The sequence below is a fragment of the Zonotrichia albicollis genome, chromosome 7 (assembly GCF_047830755.1).
Source record: "Zonotrichia albicollis isolate bZonAlb1 chromosome 7, bZonAlb1.hap1, whole genome shotgun sequence".
In the NCBI taxonomy this organism is placed as follows: Eukaryota; Metazoa; Chordata; class Aves; order Passeriformes; family Passerellidae; genus Zonotrichia; species Zonotrichia albicollis.
The window spans coordinates 43,006,078-43,019,410 of NC_133825.1; the positions used below are offsets into that span (position 1 = coordinate 43,006,078).

At 40.0% G+C, this 13,333-nt stretch overlaps 1 protein-coding gene across 2 annotated transcripts in view; it reads left to right on the forward strand.

The window, feature by feature from the left end:
• Window positions 1–12,330, forward strand: part of FHIP2A (FHF complex subunit HOOK interacting protein 2A) — a 30,316-nt gene extending 17,986 nt beyond the window's left edge. For both annotated transcript variants that reach the window (XM_074545268.1, XM_005481080.4), the window contains 11 exons: window positions 387–583; window positions 1,745–1,859; window positions 1,965–2,041; window positions 2,144–2,336; window positions 3,531–3,700; window positions 4,549–4,692; window positions 6,389–6,479; window positions 8,192–8,335; window positions 10,889–11,029; window positions 11,763–11,866; window positions 11,956–12,330. In XM_074545268.1, the coding sequence (XP_074401369.1) occupies window positions 387–583; window positions 1,745–1,859; window positions 1,965–2,041; window positions 2,144–2,336; window positions 3,531–3,700; window positions 4,549–4,692; window positions 6,389–6,479; window positions 8,192–8,335; window positions 10,889–11,029; window positions 11,763–11,866; window positions 11,956–12,061 (1,482 nt within the window). In that variant the 3' untranslated portion in view covers window positions 12,062–12,330. The remainder of the gene's footprint in view (window positions 1–386; window positions 584–1,744; window positions 1,860–1,964; window positions 2,042–2,143; window positions 2,337–3,530; window positions 3,701–4,548; window positions 4,693–6,388; window positions 6,480–8,191; window positions 8,336–10,888; window positions 11,030–11,762; window positions 11,867–11,955) is intronic.
• The last annotated feature ends 1,003 nt before the right edge of the window (window positions 12,331–13,333 follow it).

A 13,333-nucleotide genomic window follows, 5' to 3' on the forward strand; every position in this document is an offset into this window, starting at 1 on the left:
TTTCAGAAAATTTAGAAGAGGTTTGGGTAAGGCTGTAATTGCTGCAGCAGTGGTGAGAGCAGAAAAGCAAGTCTACCACTGTACCTCATTATTGTTACATGAGTAGTTTACAGGATTTGGTATCTTGGTCTCAAGCTGACCTACAGCTCTAGTTCTGTCAGCTGGAAGGTTGCAGCTGGCATTCTTGTATTTCACACAAAATCAGGGGAGAATATTTATTTTGTAGCATCCAAATTCACTAGAGTTAATGGCTGAGAAGGCAACAAAAATAAATGCATTCAGACACTGTGGGGGAATGGAGAGCTTCTATTTGGAAGGTGTTTGCTTCTTGATTTCCAGTGGCCTTCATTCACCCTCTGATTAATTCTTCCATGCCCTTCTGCCAGGACGGCCGGATAGCAGTGAAGGCCTGTGAAGGTCTCATGCTTTTGGTGAGTTTGCCAGAACCAGCAGCTGCCAAGTGCCTGACTCAAAGCACTTGTTTATGTGAATTGTTGACAGACAGGCTGGCCACCCTCTACAAAGCCTTGCCTCAGTCACTGGATCCCTTAGACATTGAAACAGTGGAGGCAATTAACTGGGGGTAAGAATTTTATTTTTGTATTTAATACTCAAAGTGACTTTACACCCTTCCCTGAAACTAATTTGATAGGTGGATAATGTGTATAAAATACTCCCACACACACAGGCTAAAGCCTGAAGGGCAGAGCTGAGATAGAGCTGTAGCACAGTGGTGCACTTTGGGCGTCCAGTGTACCTGTGATTTCTGACATGGGGCCAGGCCTGTCTGCCAGTCCCTGGCAGAAATTCCTCTGGGGGCAAGTTTCTCCACTGGGTCACATCAGCAGTTTCTAGTGATGTCACTAGAGTATCTGGTGTGGATTAATATTCTCATGCAGACATCAAGGATTTAGGAAGCATAAACTTCTCACTGTACACAGTGAGCATTGTAAACTGCTCTGAGGGGCAGGAAGGGTCTATTTGTTAACAGGCTGTTGTTGCAAAATTTTTGCAGAAAAAAGAAGAAGGAAAGAGTTGCTGCATAAGTAATTAGCATGAAGCAAAAGATACATGCCTGTTATCCTAACTGCTTGTAATTTAGATTCTTAAAACATTTATCTTCCCCACTCTGCCTTCATTATTATGACTTGCTCTTGATCTGTTAGTACTGAGACAAAAGAAGATAGTTGCAAAATGCCTAGCAAAATATCTGGTGGTTGGAGTTTGAAATTAGAAGGGAAAACCCACACCTTTAAATTGTGGGATAAATAAACAGTGGAGTTTTTTACCAAAGAAAGATGTGTATTTGTTATTCCTTACAGCCCTTAAATTGAGATAGATGTTTCTTTCTGAAAGATACACTCTAGTTCAGGTATACACTGTGTGGTTTTGGTCGACTTGCCTGAGGTCACTTACAGAGTAGAGAAGAACAATTGCCTTCATTTTATGGTTCTGTGACTACAGGAGTTACTGATTCATTTTCTGTAGTCTGTGTATTCTGGGAGAACGGACTTGGTGATCAGTTTTCCCTTCTGACTCCAGAAACACTTTTTCCTTCAGCATGCACAGAATATCTGTTTTGTGATGGCACTGCCAGATCCATTAAGATCAGCAGAAAAGCATTTTTTAATGTTCTTCATTACAAGTAGGTCATTAATTATTCTGTTAGGTTCAATAATAATGGAGTCTGAGATTTTTCAACTGCTTGTAGACTAAATAAACATTTTTTCTCTGTGTGCTCTAGTTTGGATTCCTACAGCCACAAAGAAGATGCATCTGCTTTTCCAGGGAAAAGAGCATTGATTTCATTTCTTTCTTGGTTTGACTACTGTGATCAACTCATCAAAGAAGCACAAAAGGTTTGAAATGTATTCAGATGATACAAATATATTTAGCAAATAAGTAGTTCCAGTTGTTTCCTAGCTTCTGAGTTTGAGGCACACCATTTTGTACTTTTGTTTCAGACGACTGCTGTTGCTATGGCAAAAGCTGTGCGGGAACGATTCTTCATTGATGTTATGGAACCTCAGCTGATGCAAACGTGAGTAGCATCCCACAAGACACAGCAGAACAGAATCTGAATCAAGCTGATTTTGGGGAGTGGAAATCCACTCCATATCTGATATGAAAATGTTTCATTCAGTTCAGAGATTGGAATCCTCACATCAACTGCGCTGTTGCACCGCATTGTTCGTCAGGTGACTTCGGACGTGCTGCTGCAGGAACTGGTGTATTTCATCCTTGGAGAGCACAGAGAGCCAGAAACCCTGGCAGACATCAACAGGCATCCATTGAGGCACAGGCTGATCGAGCACTGTGATCACATTTCTGATGAGGTGAGGGCAGGTCTGACACAGCAGTGTCTGCTGGCCAGTTCTGGAGTGTGGAGAGTCCGTAAAGACACTGTTGTGAGGACTTCTCATATTTGTGTCCAGTAACATCTTTTCCCAAGAAAGAGAATTCTGGCTCCTGGCCCTACAAATTCCCTTTAGAAAATTAAGGCAACCTGTTTTCTCCACCTAGCAATGTTTCTTTTTTTCTTTTTTTTTTTTTGTTAAAGATTTTTTGTGAATTTGTGTGCATATCCAGTTAGACTTGCTTATCTGTAAGACAGAGTGAACTGAGTTTTTGTAATTGCATTTTAATTTGTTGCTGTTATTTTCCATGTTGCGTCAGTTCTGTCTTATTATCATATAAGATACAGATAAAAACTAAGTGTGCTTGAAGGATATATGCAATGCCAATTAAAAGATGATGTGATAACTTCAAGCTCTTTACATACACTAAGCATCATTAAAACAATTAACTTCAGTAAAATCCCTCCTCAGAAGCTGCTTGCTTCATTTTTTCATGAAACAATTTCAGCACTCTACTTTTTCAAATAAAAACCAAGCTTGCCTGAAATAAAAATCTGTATTTTCTCATATCCATTGATTCAGTATGCCTACCTGCTCACTCTGTCAGAATGAGTTATCTCTGTAAATCAGTTATCTTTGCAAAGCTAAGTGCTCTCAAGCAGTCTTGAAAAATTGTCTTTGTATTGCCTGAAGTCAGTGTTCCTTAAAAGCCTACACAGCATCTCCATGTAAAAATCTTAGCCTATAGATCTAGTCCCAATATCCCAGTATTACTTTCTTTTTTTCTGGATATTTATTGGTAACTTTAAGTTCTGTTGTGGGTCTCATTTGCACAATGATAATCATCTTCCAGCATGGAACTGTAGAACAGAAAGCTAAATTCTGAGTTCTCTGTATGTTCTTTGTATTGTTATTTTGACAGATTTCACAACAGGTATTTTAACAGGAAAAAAAAAAAGCATTCCCATAGTGATTTTCAAATGTGTGTGAACTCTTCATCCATGTTCATACCACATGTAGCATCATAATTTCCTATTTTTTCTTACGATTTTCTCTCCTTCCATACTGTCAATAAGTAATTGCAGTGTTCTAGGATGGACATAGCAGATAAAAGGCAAAAAGCACAGGGCAGCAGGGCATCAGTTGATTGAGTTTTTACTCTTTCTGTTGCAGATCAGCATAATGACTTTACGAATGTTTGAGCACCTTTTGCAAAAACCCCATGAACACATCCTTTATAATTTGGTTCTGAGAAATTTGGAAGAAAGAAACTACATGGAATACAAGCCTCCCTGTCAAGAAGATAAAGATGTGGTAGAGAATGGACAGATTGCTGGAGCAGTGTAAGTTTCATTTTTAAGAGAAGTTTTCACAACAAGTAACTTGGATCCTTATTTTTAGAACAAAACAGGTTTTTTTTCCAGTAATTGAAAGAAAAGTGAGCCTGGAGAGCACTTGAGTGCTCCATGTATTAATCCATATCCGTAAAGTAATGCAGAAATTCTTACATCAGCAACTTAAGGAAACTCTTGGAACAGGAACAGAAAATCTAAAATTACCACAAGCCTCTTTGCAGAACAATAGACACTCAGAGGTCTTCGTGTCTCAATTTATTTATGCATCTACCAAGCTTAAATCTATGCATATTTTATTGCAATCAGTGAGAATATTCTTGCAGTCAATAACTTCAGTGTTTTGCTTATATTTATGTTCCTAGTGATTTTTGATGGAAGAAAATTCCTGAGGCACTACATAAAATAAACAAATAAAATACTGAGGCACTACATAAAGTGTATATGCTAGGTAACTCTTATCACTCAATGTTTTAGTGAAGGAGAGGTAAGGACTGGCCACACAAACTATTTTAGTAATCTAGAATAAATTAAATATGTCCTGGAGTAGACATATTTACATATTTACTCTCTCACATGACAAATACAGCTAAGAAGTTTTAAATTACTTGATGCAGTAATTTTGTCCAAGTCAAAAATGTCTCATCTGTTGTTGACATTGTTGCAAAGGTTGGTATTTCTGTATATTAATTCTGTAATACATTGTGGATATTGTTATGTTCTGGAACACATCCTCATTGTTCACAGAAGAAAAACAGCCTGCCTTGTGACCCAGAGATTTTCCTGCCTTCCATAACATTTTGTGGATGATTATGTTTTTGTCTAATGTAATTTCACAGAGATCTGGAGGAAGATCCATTATTTACTGATCTGTCTCCAGATAACACATTGTCAGCTCAGGAGTGGCTCAGTGCTTCTCCACCTGTCAGTCCAGAACATCCGAAAAATGATGGGAAGACTGAAGTTCATAAAATTGTAAATAGGTGAGTTGAAACAAAGACTTGAGGAAATGTCTGGATGTGTGGGTGTCTGCACACACTGTGCAAATTAAATGTGTACTCTGTAATGGATGTTATTCTGTGCCAGCTGGGAAAATTACTCCACAGAAGGAAATTGTGGCATTTTATCAGAAAGCTACTTCTGAAAGATTAGAGCTTGCATTAATTCAAATAAATGAGGAAAATAGAAGAACTTTGCAGCTAATGGCTGAATACTCAGAATTGACAATTATAAAAGTTGCTTTTTGCAGAAATATTTGCTGTTCTTGAAATGCTCTTACAGGACTTAACCTTCCTGAACAAGTCTGGGGAGTCTTGCCATAAACCTTCTGAGGAAAAAAACACCCTCAGACTTCCTTAGAGCTTCAAAGTTCCATAAACACAGACACAAAAGGAAATAATTGCCATGCTAGAGATAAGCTTCTGTTCCCTGAAAGTCAGGGGGCACCTGTGTCACCTGTGACACAGCTCAGTGCCTGTCAGACTCACTGCAAATTGGATATCACAAGGAGGACAAGCTCTGCTCTAAGCAACTTAGTGATGGTAATTCTCTTAGGAACTAATATTAGGATGAGGGCTGTTTGCTCTGTCAATACTTGCTAGCAGAGCAGCACTGGTGTGTCAGTGCTGACCTATCTGCCTGCCCAGAAATAATCAAAGGTGTTAGCCAGAGGAAGCAAACAGCCCAGGGACAGCCAGGACACAGTGACATCATCACTTCTTGCCCTCTTTCCCCCAGTATCACTATTTATAGTTTATGGTGGACATGGTTTGGAGCAAAGGCACGAAGAACACTCTCCTAAATTCACCTCAGGTAACCTGCATCAGGGAATATAAATGTTTTCTGATTTGCAGTGTTCTGCAAATTTGTATTTTTTGAGATAAAATGAACTAACTCCACATGAGAAGTCAGCTACTACATATTTCTGTATATAAATTCTACAGGAGTGTCCAGCAGTTCTTGGGGTATAATGAAGGCTGAAATTTGAAATCAGGGTCCAAAGACTGGGTTTTATCTTCTGTCCAGAAATTTCAATGGGTTTAATTTATTTTTTTTAAAGTTACTGATATTATTCAGAATTTCCTGATGCATTTTACGTCAGATATTGCTGAAGTAATAAGGACAGAGTATTTGACTACACACCCAGCAAAGGCAATTATAGTTGTAACAGGGACATTTATATGCAGATACTCCTGGTGTGTCTTAGATGTTAATTTTTTTTGCCAAACAAACTGGTAAACAAACTACCTATGAAGTAGTTTAGGAAGAATTGTATCTGTAATTCTTCTTCTCTTTTGGCTCATTTATTCCCAAGTATATTTTGTTTTAGCTCTTGTAAGATGGAGTCTGACCTTTAGCAAATACTTGACCTATTTATGACTATTCCCTTTAATCTCCATTCTGTCTGCTGATTCTCAGAAAATGCTTCCACTGATGACTTTGCTTCTCATGCCACATACAAAACTCTCAAGTACATACCTTGTTATTACCTACAGTAGTTGCAGTAGATAGGCTCAAAAAGATTTTGTGTTCTCTGTTCTTCACATAAAGTTGTGGTAGAGTCTGTGGATTAATTGGCCAGAAAGTTCAGCATTGTGTGTACACTGCTACAGATGATGAGGAAGTATTGATCTGGTGCTCTGTGGAATATAGTCATTAATGTACTTTTTTTCTCTTCAGTTTTCTCTGTCTTGTACCTGATGAAGCAAAGTCATCATACCATGTGGAGGGTACAGGTTATGATACTTACCTCAGAGATGCCCACAGACAAGTAAGTCAGTGAACTCTTCTTTAGTCCTTGAGAGTTTGAAATGCTGGTGAGAATATACAAATGGTTCTGTAAATAGTCCTATTAAATGCATCTTTGGGTAATGGAAGATGACAAAATTCAATTTTCATTTTTAATGAAAACTTACCTTTGGAGATCTTTTGATGATGAATTCACCTTGCATTGCACTAGTGGGAATAATGGATGACATTAAATGCATTAATATTCATATAACAAATACTGTGAGAGAAAGCCTGAACTGCAGATAGATTCTTAATTTGCTTCTGCATTTATCTGCATTCTCTTGGAGAATTGCCTGCCAAGCTGTTTGAAAGAACTAAAGAGAAATTAAAATGCTGCATAGGAGTTATGCAATCTGGGACTTAGCAAATAAAGGCTCATCTCAGGGAATGCACAGCCTAAGGCATTCAGGTTTGAAGTTAGGAGGTGGGGTAGGCAGGGAAGGCTTTATGATTTACTATTTAAAAATAAATGCAAGTTTTGCTTTAACAACCATAGTTTCCTTGGTCAGAGGACAATCACTGTTTGTTTGCAGCTTTTCTATTGAAACCCTGGGAATCTTCTAGAATAGAAAAATTTATGCAAAGGAACAGAGTAACTGAGAGCTATATTTAGTAGGTAATTCAGAAATTCCCTAAACCTGGAATTACGTTATCAGCTGCTAAAGATGGGACGTTGGATTTCTGTATTCATATTGCTTCATCTGTAGTCTCTCCTGAAAAGAAAGGGAATAGAAAGAAGAGAATAAGGAAACAAAGGTTGATGTAAAATTCCCCTATGTTGTATTCTTGGATGCCAGAAACCACTTATCATCTTCGTCTTTCATTCATGTCTTGGGAAAAAGAGTGTCCTGGGAGTTATTAGAGAGCAGAATTGCTTTCTGTCACTTCCTGACGATGATATGGCTACTGGTAAAATATTTCCCCCCTAAGAGTAGCCCTGCCTGTTGCTGTTATTACATCCAAATAGCTGTTCTGCTTCCTTATTACTATTCCTGGAAGCCTGCAGTAGTAGGTAAGCTACAGTCAATGCAGAATTTTTGAGTCTGTTTCTGATTCTTTTGCTTCTATTCCTTCCTGTGTTCTTTATTTTCTCTGCTTCAGCTTGTGCTCCTTTCAAGGTGTAATTCCTTGCAAGAGGCATCAGGCAGCACAAAGCAAATACGGGGCAAGGTAGAGAAAGACTGCCAGGGGTGTTAGGAAATAAAGAGAGGGAAGAGGAAGCCCTGAAATACTTTCAATCTGTATGTTCTGCATGTACACAAAGCCTTTCCTGTCCTGAGAATTAGGGAGCAGAGTGGTTTGGATAGCAAGATCAGCTACACATAATGCAGTAGAAGTGTGGAAATCTACTCTCAAGAGGATGGTTAAGAATGCAATTCCTGCTGCAAAAGAACCCTGATCAGGTTGTGTATTGTTGGTGTTGCTTTGTGTTTTGGCCCAGCTGCTTTTTGGGAGCTCTGTTCACCTCTCACTGCTTCTCAAACTACCCTTGTGGCAGGAATATCCCCAGGAGAATGAGGTGCCTGCTGATAGTGGTTTTACTGATGGTGTTTACTTCAGAATGACTGATCTTTTTGAGCTTAGATTTATAATTTAGCTACAGATTATGGTTTTAAGGTGTATGGACTATCAAAGGAGATGAAACAGTTTCCATGGAGATTGAAGTGTGTTTTCCTCCCTACTTTTTTGTAGTTCCGGGATTATTGTGTCGTTTGCTTACGGTGGGAGTGGCCTGGATCTCCCAGGTCTTTGGAAAAGTGCAATTTGGAAGCGTCATTTTTTGAAGGACACTTCTTGAAAGTTCTGTTTGAAAGAATGGGCAGGATTCTTGATCAGGTAAGAAGAAACAAGTTAACAATTAAATTTTTGACACTTTGATCACTTTTAAAGAGCTGATCACCATCAGGTTCTGTGAATTCCCATCACTCTATTACAGTGTCATATTATTGTGTAATGTGCCCTTTCCTGGTCATAAGCCTGACAAGAGCCATTTGCACATGTAAGTGCCCAGGGAACATGTGCAGGAAGCCAGAACTAGCCTCTAGATCAGCTCTGTGAGTGTTCATGGGAACACTGATATGAATCTGTGATACCAGAAAGCTTTGCAGAGGTGGTAGCTCTCACTAACCTCATTTCTGACATAAGATAGCTCAGGCAGACAAGTGAAGTAACTTGTTTCAAAGACCTCATGTACTAGACACTACCTTCTTCTTCCTGCTATTATAAATTTCTGTAGAACTGACTGTAGCCTAAGATTTTTTTTTAAATTTCCTGAACTTCAAAATTTGCTGGGTTTAATCTTTTAGCTGCAGGGATTTTTTTTTTAGAATTTATCTGATATGGGGCCATTTAACTGAATCTGCTGACATATGGACAGAAATAAAAGCTCTATGTGAAGAAGCAGCTTTCTTTAATGCTCTCAATTAGTTGGAATCACAACAGCAATCTGTCAGAACAATGCAGCACGTGTTACTCCTTTGTTTCCTTCTCCTCTTGTGAACACCAGATAATGCTCATACCTTCAAAGCTTCCTAATGAATTGGCTGACTCAAACAGCTCTAAAGACCTTCTCCTACAGTTCAGCTAGGTAGGCAGTGAATAGATTTATGGAAGGAATTTTTGTCTCTCTCTGCAGAATAACTCTGCAATAATAACTCAAAATGTAGTGATCTCTTTTACCTGTAACATCTGTGGTCCAGGGGCTGAAAGCTTCATTTGTTAGGAGATTGGGATGAATCTATTGCTGGAGTGCCAAGTGCAGAAATAACTGCCACTGACTGGAAGAAATAAGTGCTTTCATTTCAAAAGATTTATGAGGCAAGTTTGCAATGCAATAGTGTGTGGTAACAAATTCAAGAATAAGATACCTAAATATTACTTATGTGGGCACATGCACTCAGTGGAAATTTTGTCAGAGCAGCCCCAGTAGTCCCTGGGGCTCAGGATGAAAGGCAAGTAGGTGTCTCTTTCAGTGCAAAGTGAATCACTCGCTTCCTCAATTCTGTGGACTGAAAGCTCCACTCAGGTGCCTGAGCTCAGCTATCTGTTGCCATTTCTGTGGTGTCCAAGATATTCCCAGAAGTTCGTGGTTCCAACACAGATCTTGCAGGATCCACCCTCTGTGGAACCATCCAGAGACCAGCAGATACTTGGGAGCTCTGAGATGGCAGGAGATGTTTGTGTGTGGGCAGGGTATGAGGTGTCAGATCTCTGGTGAGTCAGCTAATGAGAGCTTAGACATGCAGACATGGCTAAATGTATCTGTCTTAATCTGAGCCTGGATTCATCCACATCTCCCAGATCTGAAAGGGGGAAGAATCTGTTCTCTTATTCTTCAGTGGGATGCTAACTTGAGAGCATAAAGATGAGAATTTGAAGTCATTGAATCCTCCTCTTCTCAGTGTGATGATGCCAGTGAGGGTATTAATGCCAATATGCAGTCAGAGATTAAATGAGGGCCCTGTAATCCACTTAGATCAGCAAGGTTGATTGACACAGAGGTGTACCAAAGGAATGTCTGTCCCTCTCTTGTCAACTTAGTGTGTTCTGCCACTGAAGAAATGGAAGGAGGTTCTACTAGTTTGTAAATTCTGGGCTGAATTAAAATGTCAGCTTGTTTTCACTGGGATGGCAAAATCAAAGACAAAAAAAAAAAGTTTTGAAACATAAAGAAGCCATGTTGAAAATGCTTGCTTTTATGGAAATAAATTTCTTACTAGAATGGTCAAATCCTTTAAACTAGGCACTTTTTTTCCTGGAAATTTAGATACTGTTTTATTCCTTATGACTGATAAGCATTTTCCAGCATCTGACAGTGTTGCCTCTCCCATTTGATTGATTTGGGGAAGGGAGGTAGACAAGAAGCTCAGAATTTCCTGCTGCTTTCCCAGCCCAGGACTGGTTTCATCTCCCATGGGTTGCTACCACAAAATGGCCAGGCCTTCTGCAGTGGTTCTTTCCCAGGAAAAAATAAAGTAGGAGAGAAATAACATATTAGCTGTAAACATGGATTTGTCTCTGGCAATTTCCTGAGCTCATATACTTTACAATTTCCCAGGAGAAGCAAGCAGATGTTTAATCTAGGCTGATTCCATGCTATTTCTTTAGCTGAAGAAATATTTTATGGGAAGAAAACTTGCCCTGCAATAAACAAGTGTGCAAAAGCTTCAAGTGGTTTTGCAGCAATACAGATAATAACATCAAATGCCCAACTGTCATATTCACAGCACTGCTGTTGTGAAAAGCAGAGGTTGGGCCTGTCTTCTAATCTAACTTTTTATCTTTATGTATTCATAACCCTGTGTAAAAAGGGTAGTTAAATAAACATGAGGTGGATGAAAAGAAGGCAGCATGAAAATAACTAAGCACTGTGTTTCCCTCTTTCTGCAGCCCTATGATGTAAATTTACAAGTTACTTCAGTGTTGTCCAAACTGTCCCTGTTTCCCCATCCTCACATACACGAATACCTTTTGGATCCTTACGTCAACCTCGCCTCTGGCTGCAAGTCTCTCTTCTCTGTGATTGTCAGGGTGAGTAAACACAGCAATAATTACACAATTACACAGCAATAAGTACAGCAGTAATATATTTTAATAACTTTGTCATTCGTGGTAGTAATTGCTGGGTATTTTAAGTTGGTAAATGTTTGTCATTGAAAGCTGATTTCAAATCAAGATTGGGCCTACATGGGTATCTCTGCTCATGCTCTTTTTTTTCTGATGAAGGGTATTCTTGACAGTTAAGTCGTGGATTTATCAAAAGTCCCTTTCTTCTCCTCCAGTTCCATCTCTTCCTGCCAGACTTGCATCCTAGAAGTGCTGGCTGGGTGCCTGTCACACTGCAGTGTCCTCAGTCAGAGTCCCTCGCTTACCCCACGCACCAGCTGTTATTAAGCTGGTCAGAAGCCTGTTAATGATGCTGCCAGTATAACAGAGGGCTTGGCTCCCTCTCTCCCAGCAGCCCTCCCTGTTCCAAAATACATCCTTCACTCTCCTCTTGCGCCTTCCCTAAGCCCAGGAATTCACTGGTTGATTGTCTATGTCAACATTTAAAAAGACAAATTAATCATTGATGTAATTAAAGCAAATAATGCTATTTGTGACAAGTGCAAGTAAGGCTTTTATATTTCTTTACTTTCTGCACTCACTCACCCTCTTTTTGGGCAGAGCAGCCTCTCTGCAGGTTGTTCTGTGAGGATGCTGAAGTGGGCACTGAGGCTGCCATCGGTGTTAACTTTGTGTGTTGATGGCCTGTGCTTTACAGGTCGTCGGGGACCTCATGGTTAGAATCCAGCGCATCCCAGATTTCACTCCCAAACTTCTGCTGGTCAGAAAACGCCTGCTGGGCTTGGAGCCAGAAGGGCCCATGTGAGTAAACACATTACACGTTCTCCGGGACGCGTGGCTGGGTTTGTGCGTGTGCCAATCCTGATTCCTGCAATTCTCTTCCCGTCCAGCATTGACCACATGACGTTACTAGAGGGCGTGATTGTGCTGGAGGAGTTCTGCAAGGAGCTGGCCGCGATCGCCTTTGTCAAGTACCACACCTCAGCCACGCCCTGAGCAGCCCGGGCCAGCCCCCCCGGGGCCACCGACGGCGCCCAGAGACAAGGGGGTGCCTCCGGCAAAGTGGCACAAAAGGGGATGTTGGCAAGACAAGCTGCTTTCACCAGATGTTGAGATTGCAAATGGACTTGGAGTATGAGCATTTGGGGAGAAACCAACAGGCAGCATTTCTGTGTGAAGAGCTGCAAAAGTTGCATGAAGAACCACAGCCATCAGACCTTGGTCATTCTGATGACAGTGTTTAGAGAGTTTGGGCTCTTGTATGTCCTGTGCACCAATTTGCTCTTTGTGACCATATTACTTTTAAAAAAGCAAATTAATTTTATAACATTTTTATGTGTTAATTCTTCTTCTTTTCAGTTGGATGTATGAAAGGAAAACACACCTATAGTAGCAACGTATGTTATTAAAAATGAAGAAGTTGAAAAAAATCCACCAATCCATATACAATAGGAGATGTTAATGAGGGATCATTTTGCTCTTGGTAGTTCTTAAGTACAACTCTGAGCTTGATTCCTCATTGGTTTACTCCAAGAAATCTATCAGTCTAAGATCAATACTAAAGAAATTAATCCTGATTTGGCATCACATCCATAACAAATATATCTGAAGTGTACATGTTTGTAGCATGCTTGTCTCTGTCATTCCAAGTGATTGGTCTCCAGGTCATCCATGTAACTAGATTTGCTTTAGCTTTTTACATAGGAACTCTAGTTGTTTGCCTCATGTCACCTTTACATTATAGGTTAATTATAGGTCATAAGTAGTTGTTGCTGAAACAGTATTTTTAATTTCTTTTAAATTGATATTAGTCTGAATTGGTTTAAGAATCTTTTGTGCCTTGAAAATCGGCAGCATAAGCATTCTGTTCTTTAGAGAGACATTTTTATTGCTTATCTAACCATCACAGTGATGCCAACTCACTTAAAGCATTGATAACTTACTTAGGACCAAAATTTGCACCTGCTTTTCACAGTGCTGGGATGCAGGAATGCCTCTCAGTGACCCCTTTTCCCTGAGAATGCCATCAGGCAGGGCAGGCACTGGCATTGCAAGCAGAGGCCACTTCAGGGAGCTTTGCTCAGAGGGTCCTCACTGCAGTCACTCCTAGTGACCTGTCCTGCTCCCCACACTCGTGGGTAGAACCCCTTTCCCCTCCTTTGAGCAAGGCCAGGTAGAGCTCAGCTCCTTCTGTTTACATTGTCTTTCCTCCTTTCCTGCCCCCTGTTTGCACATCTAATGCCCATTTCAGATGTCATTGCTCATATG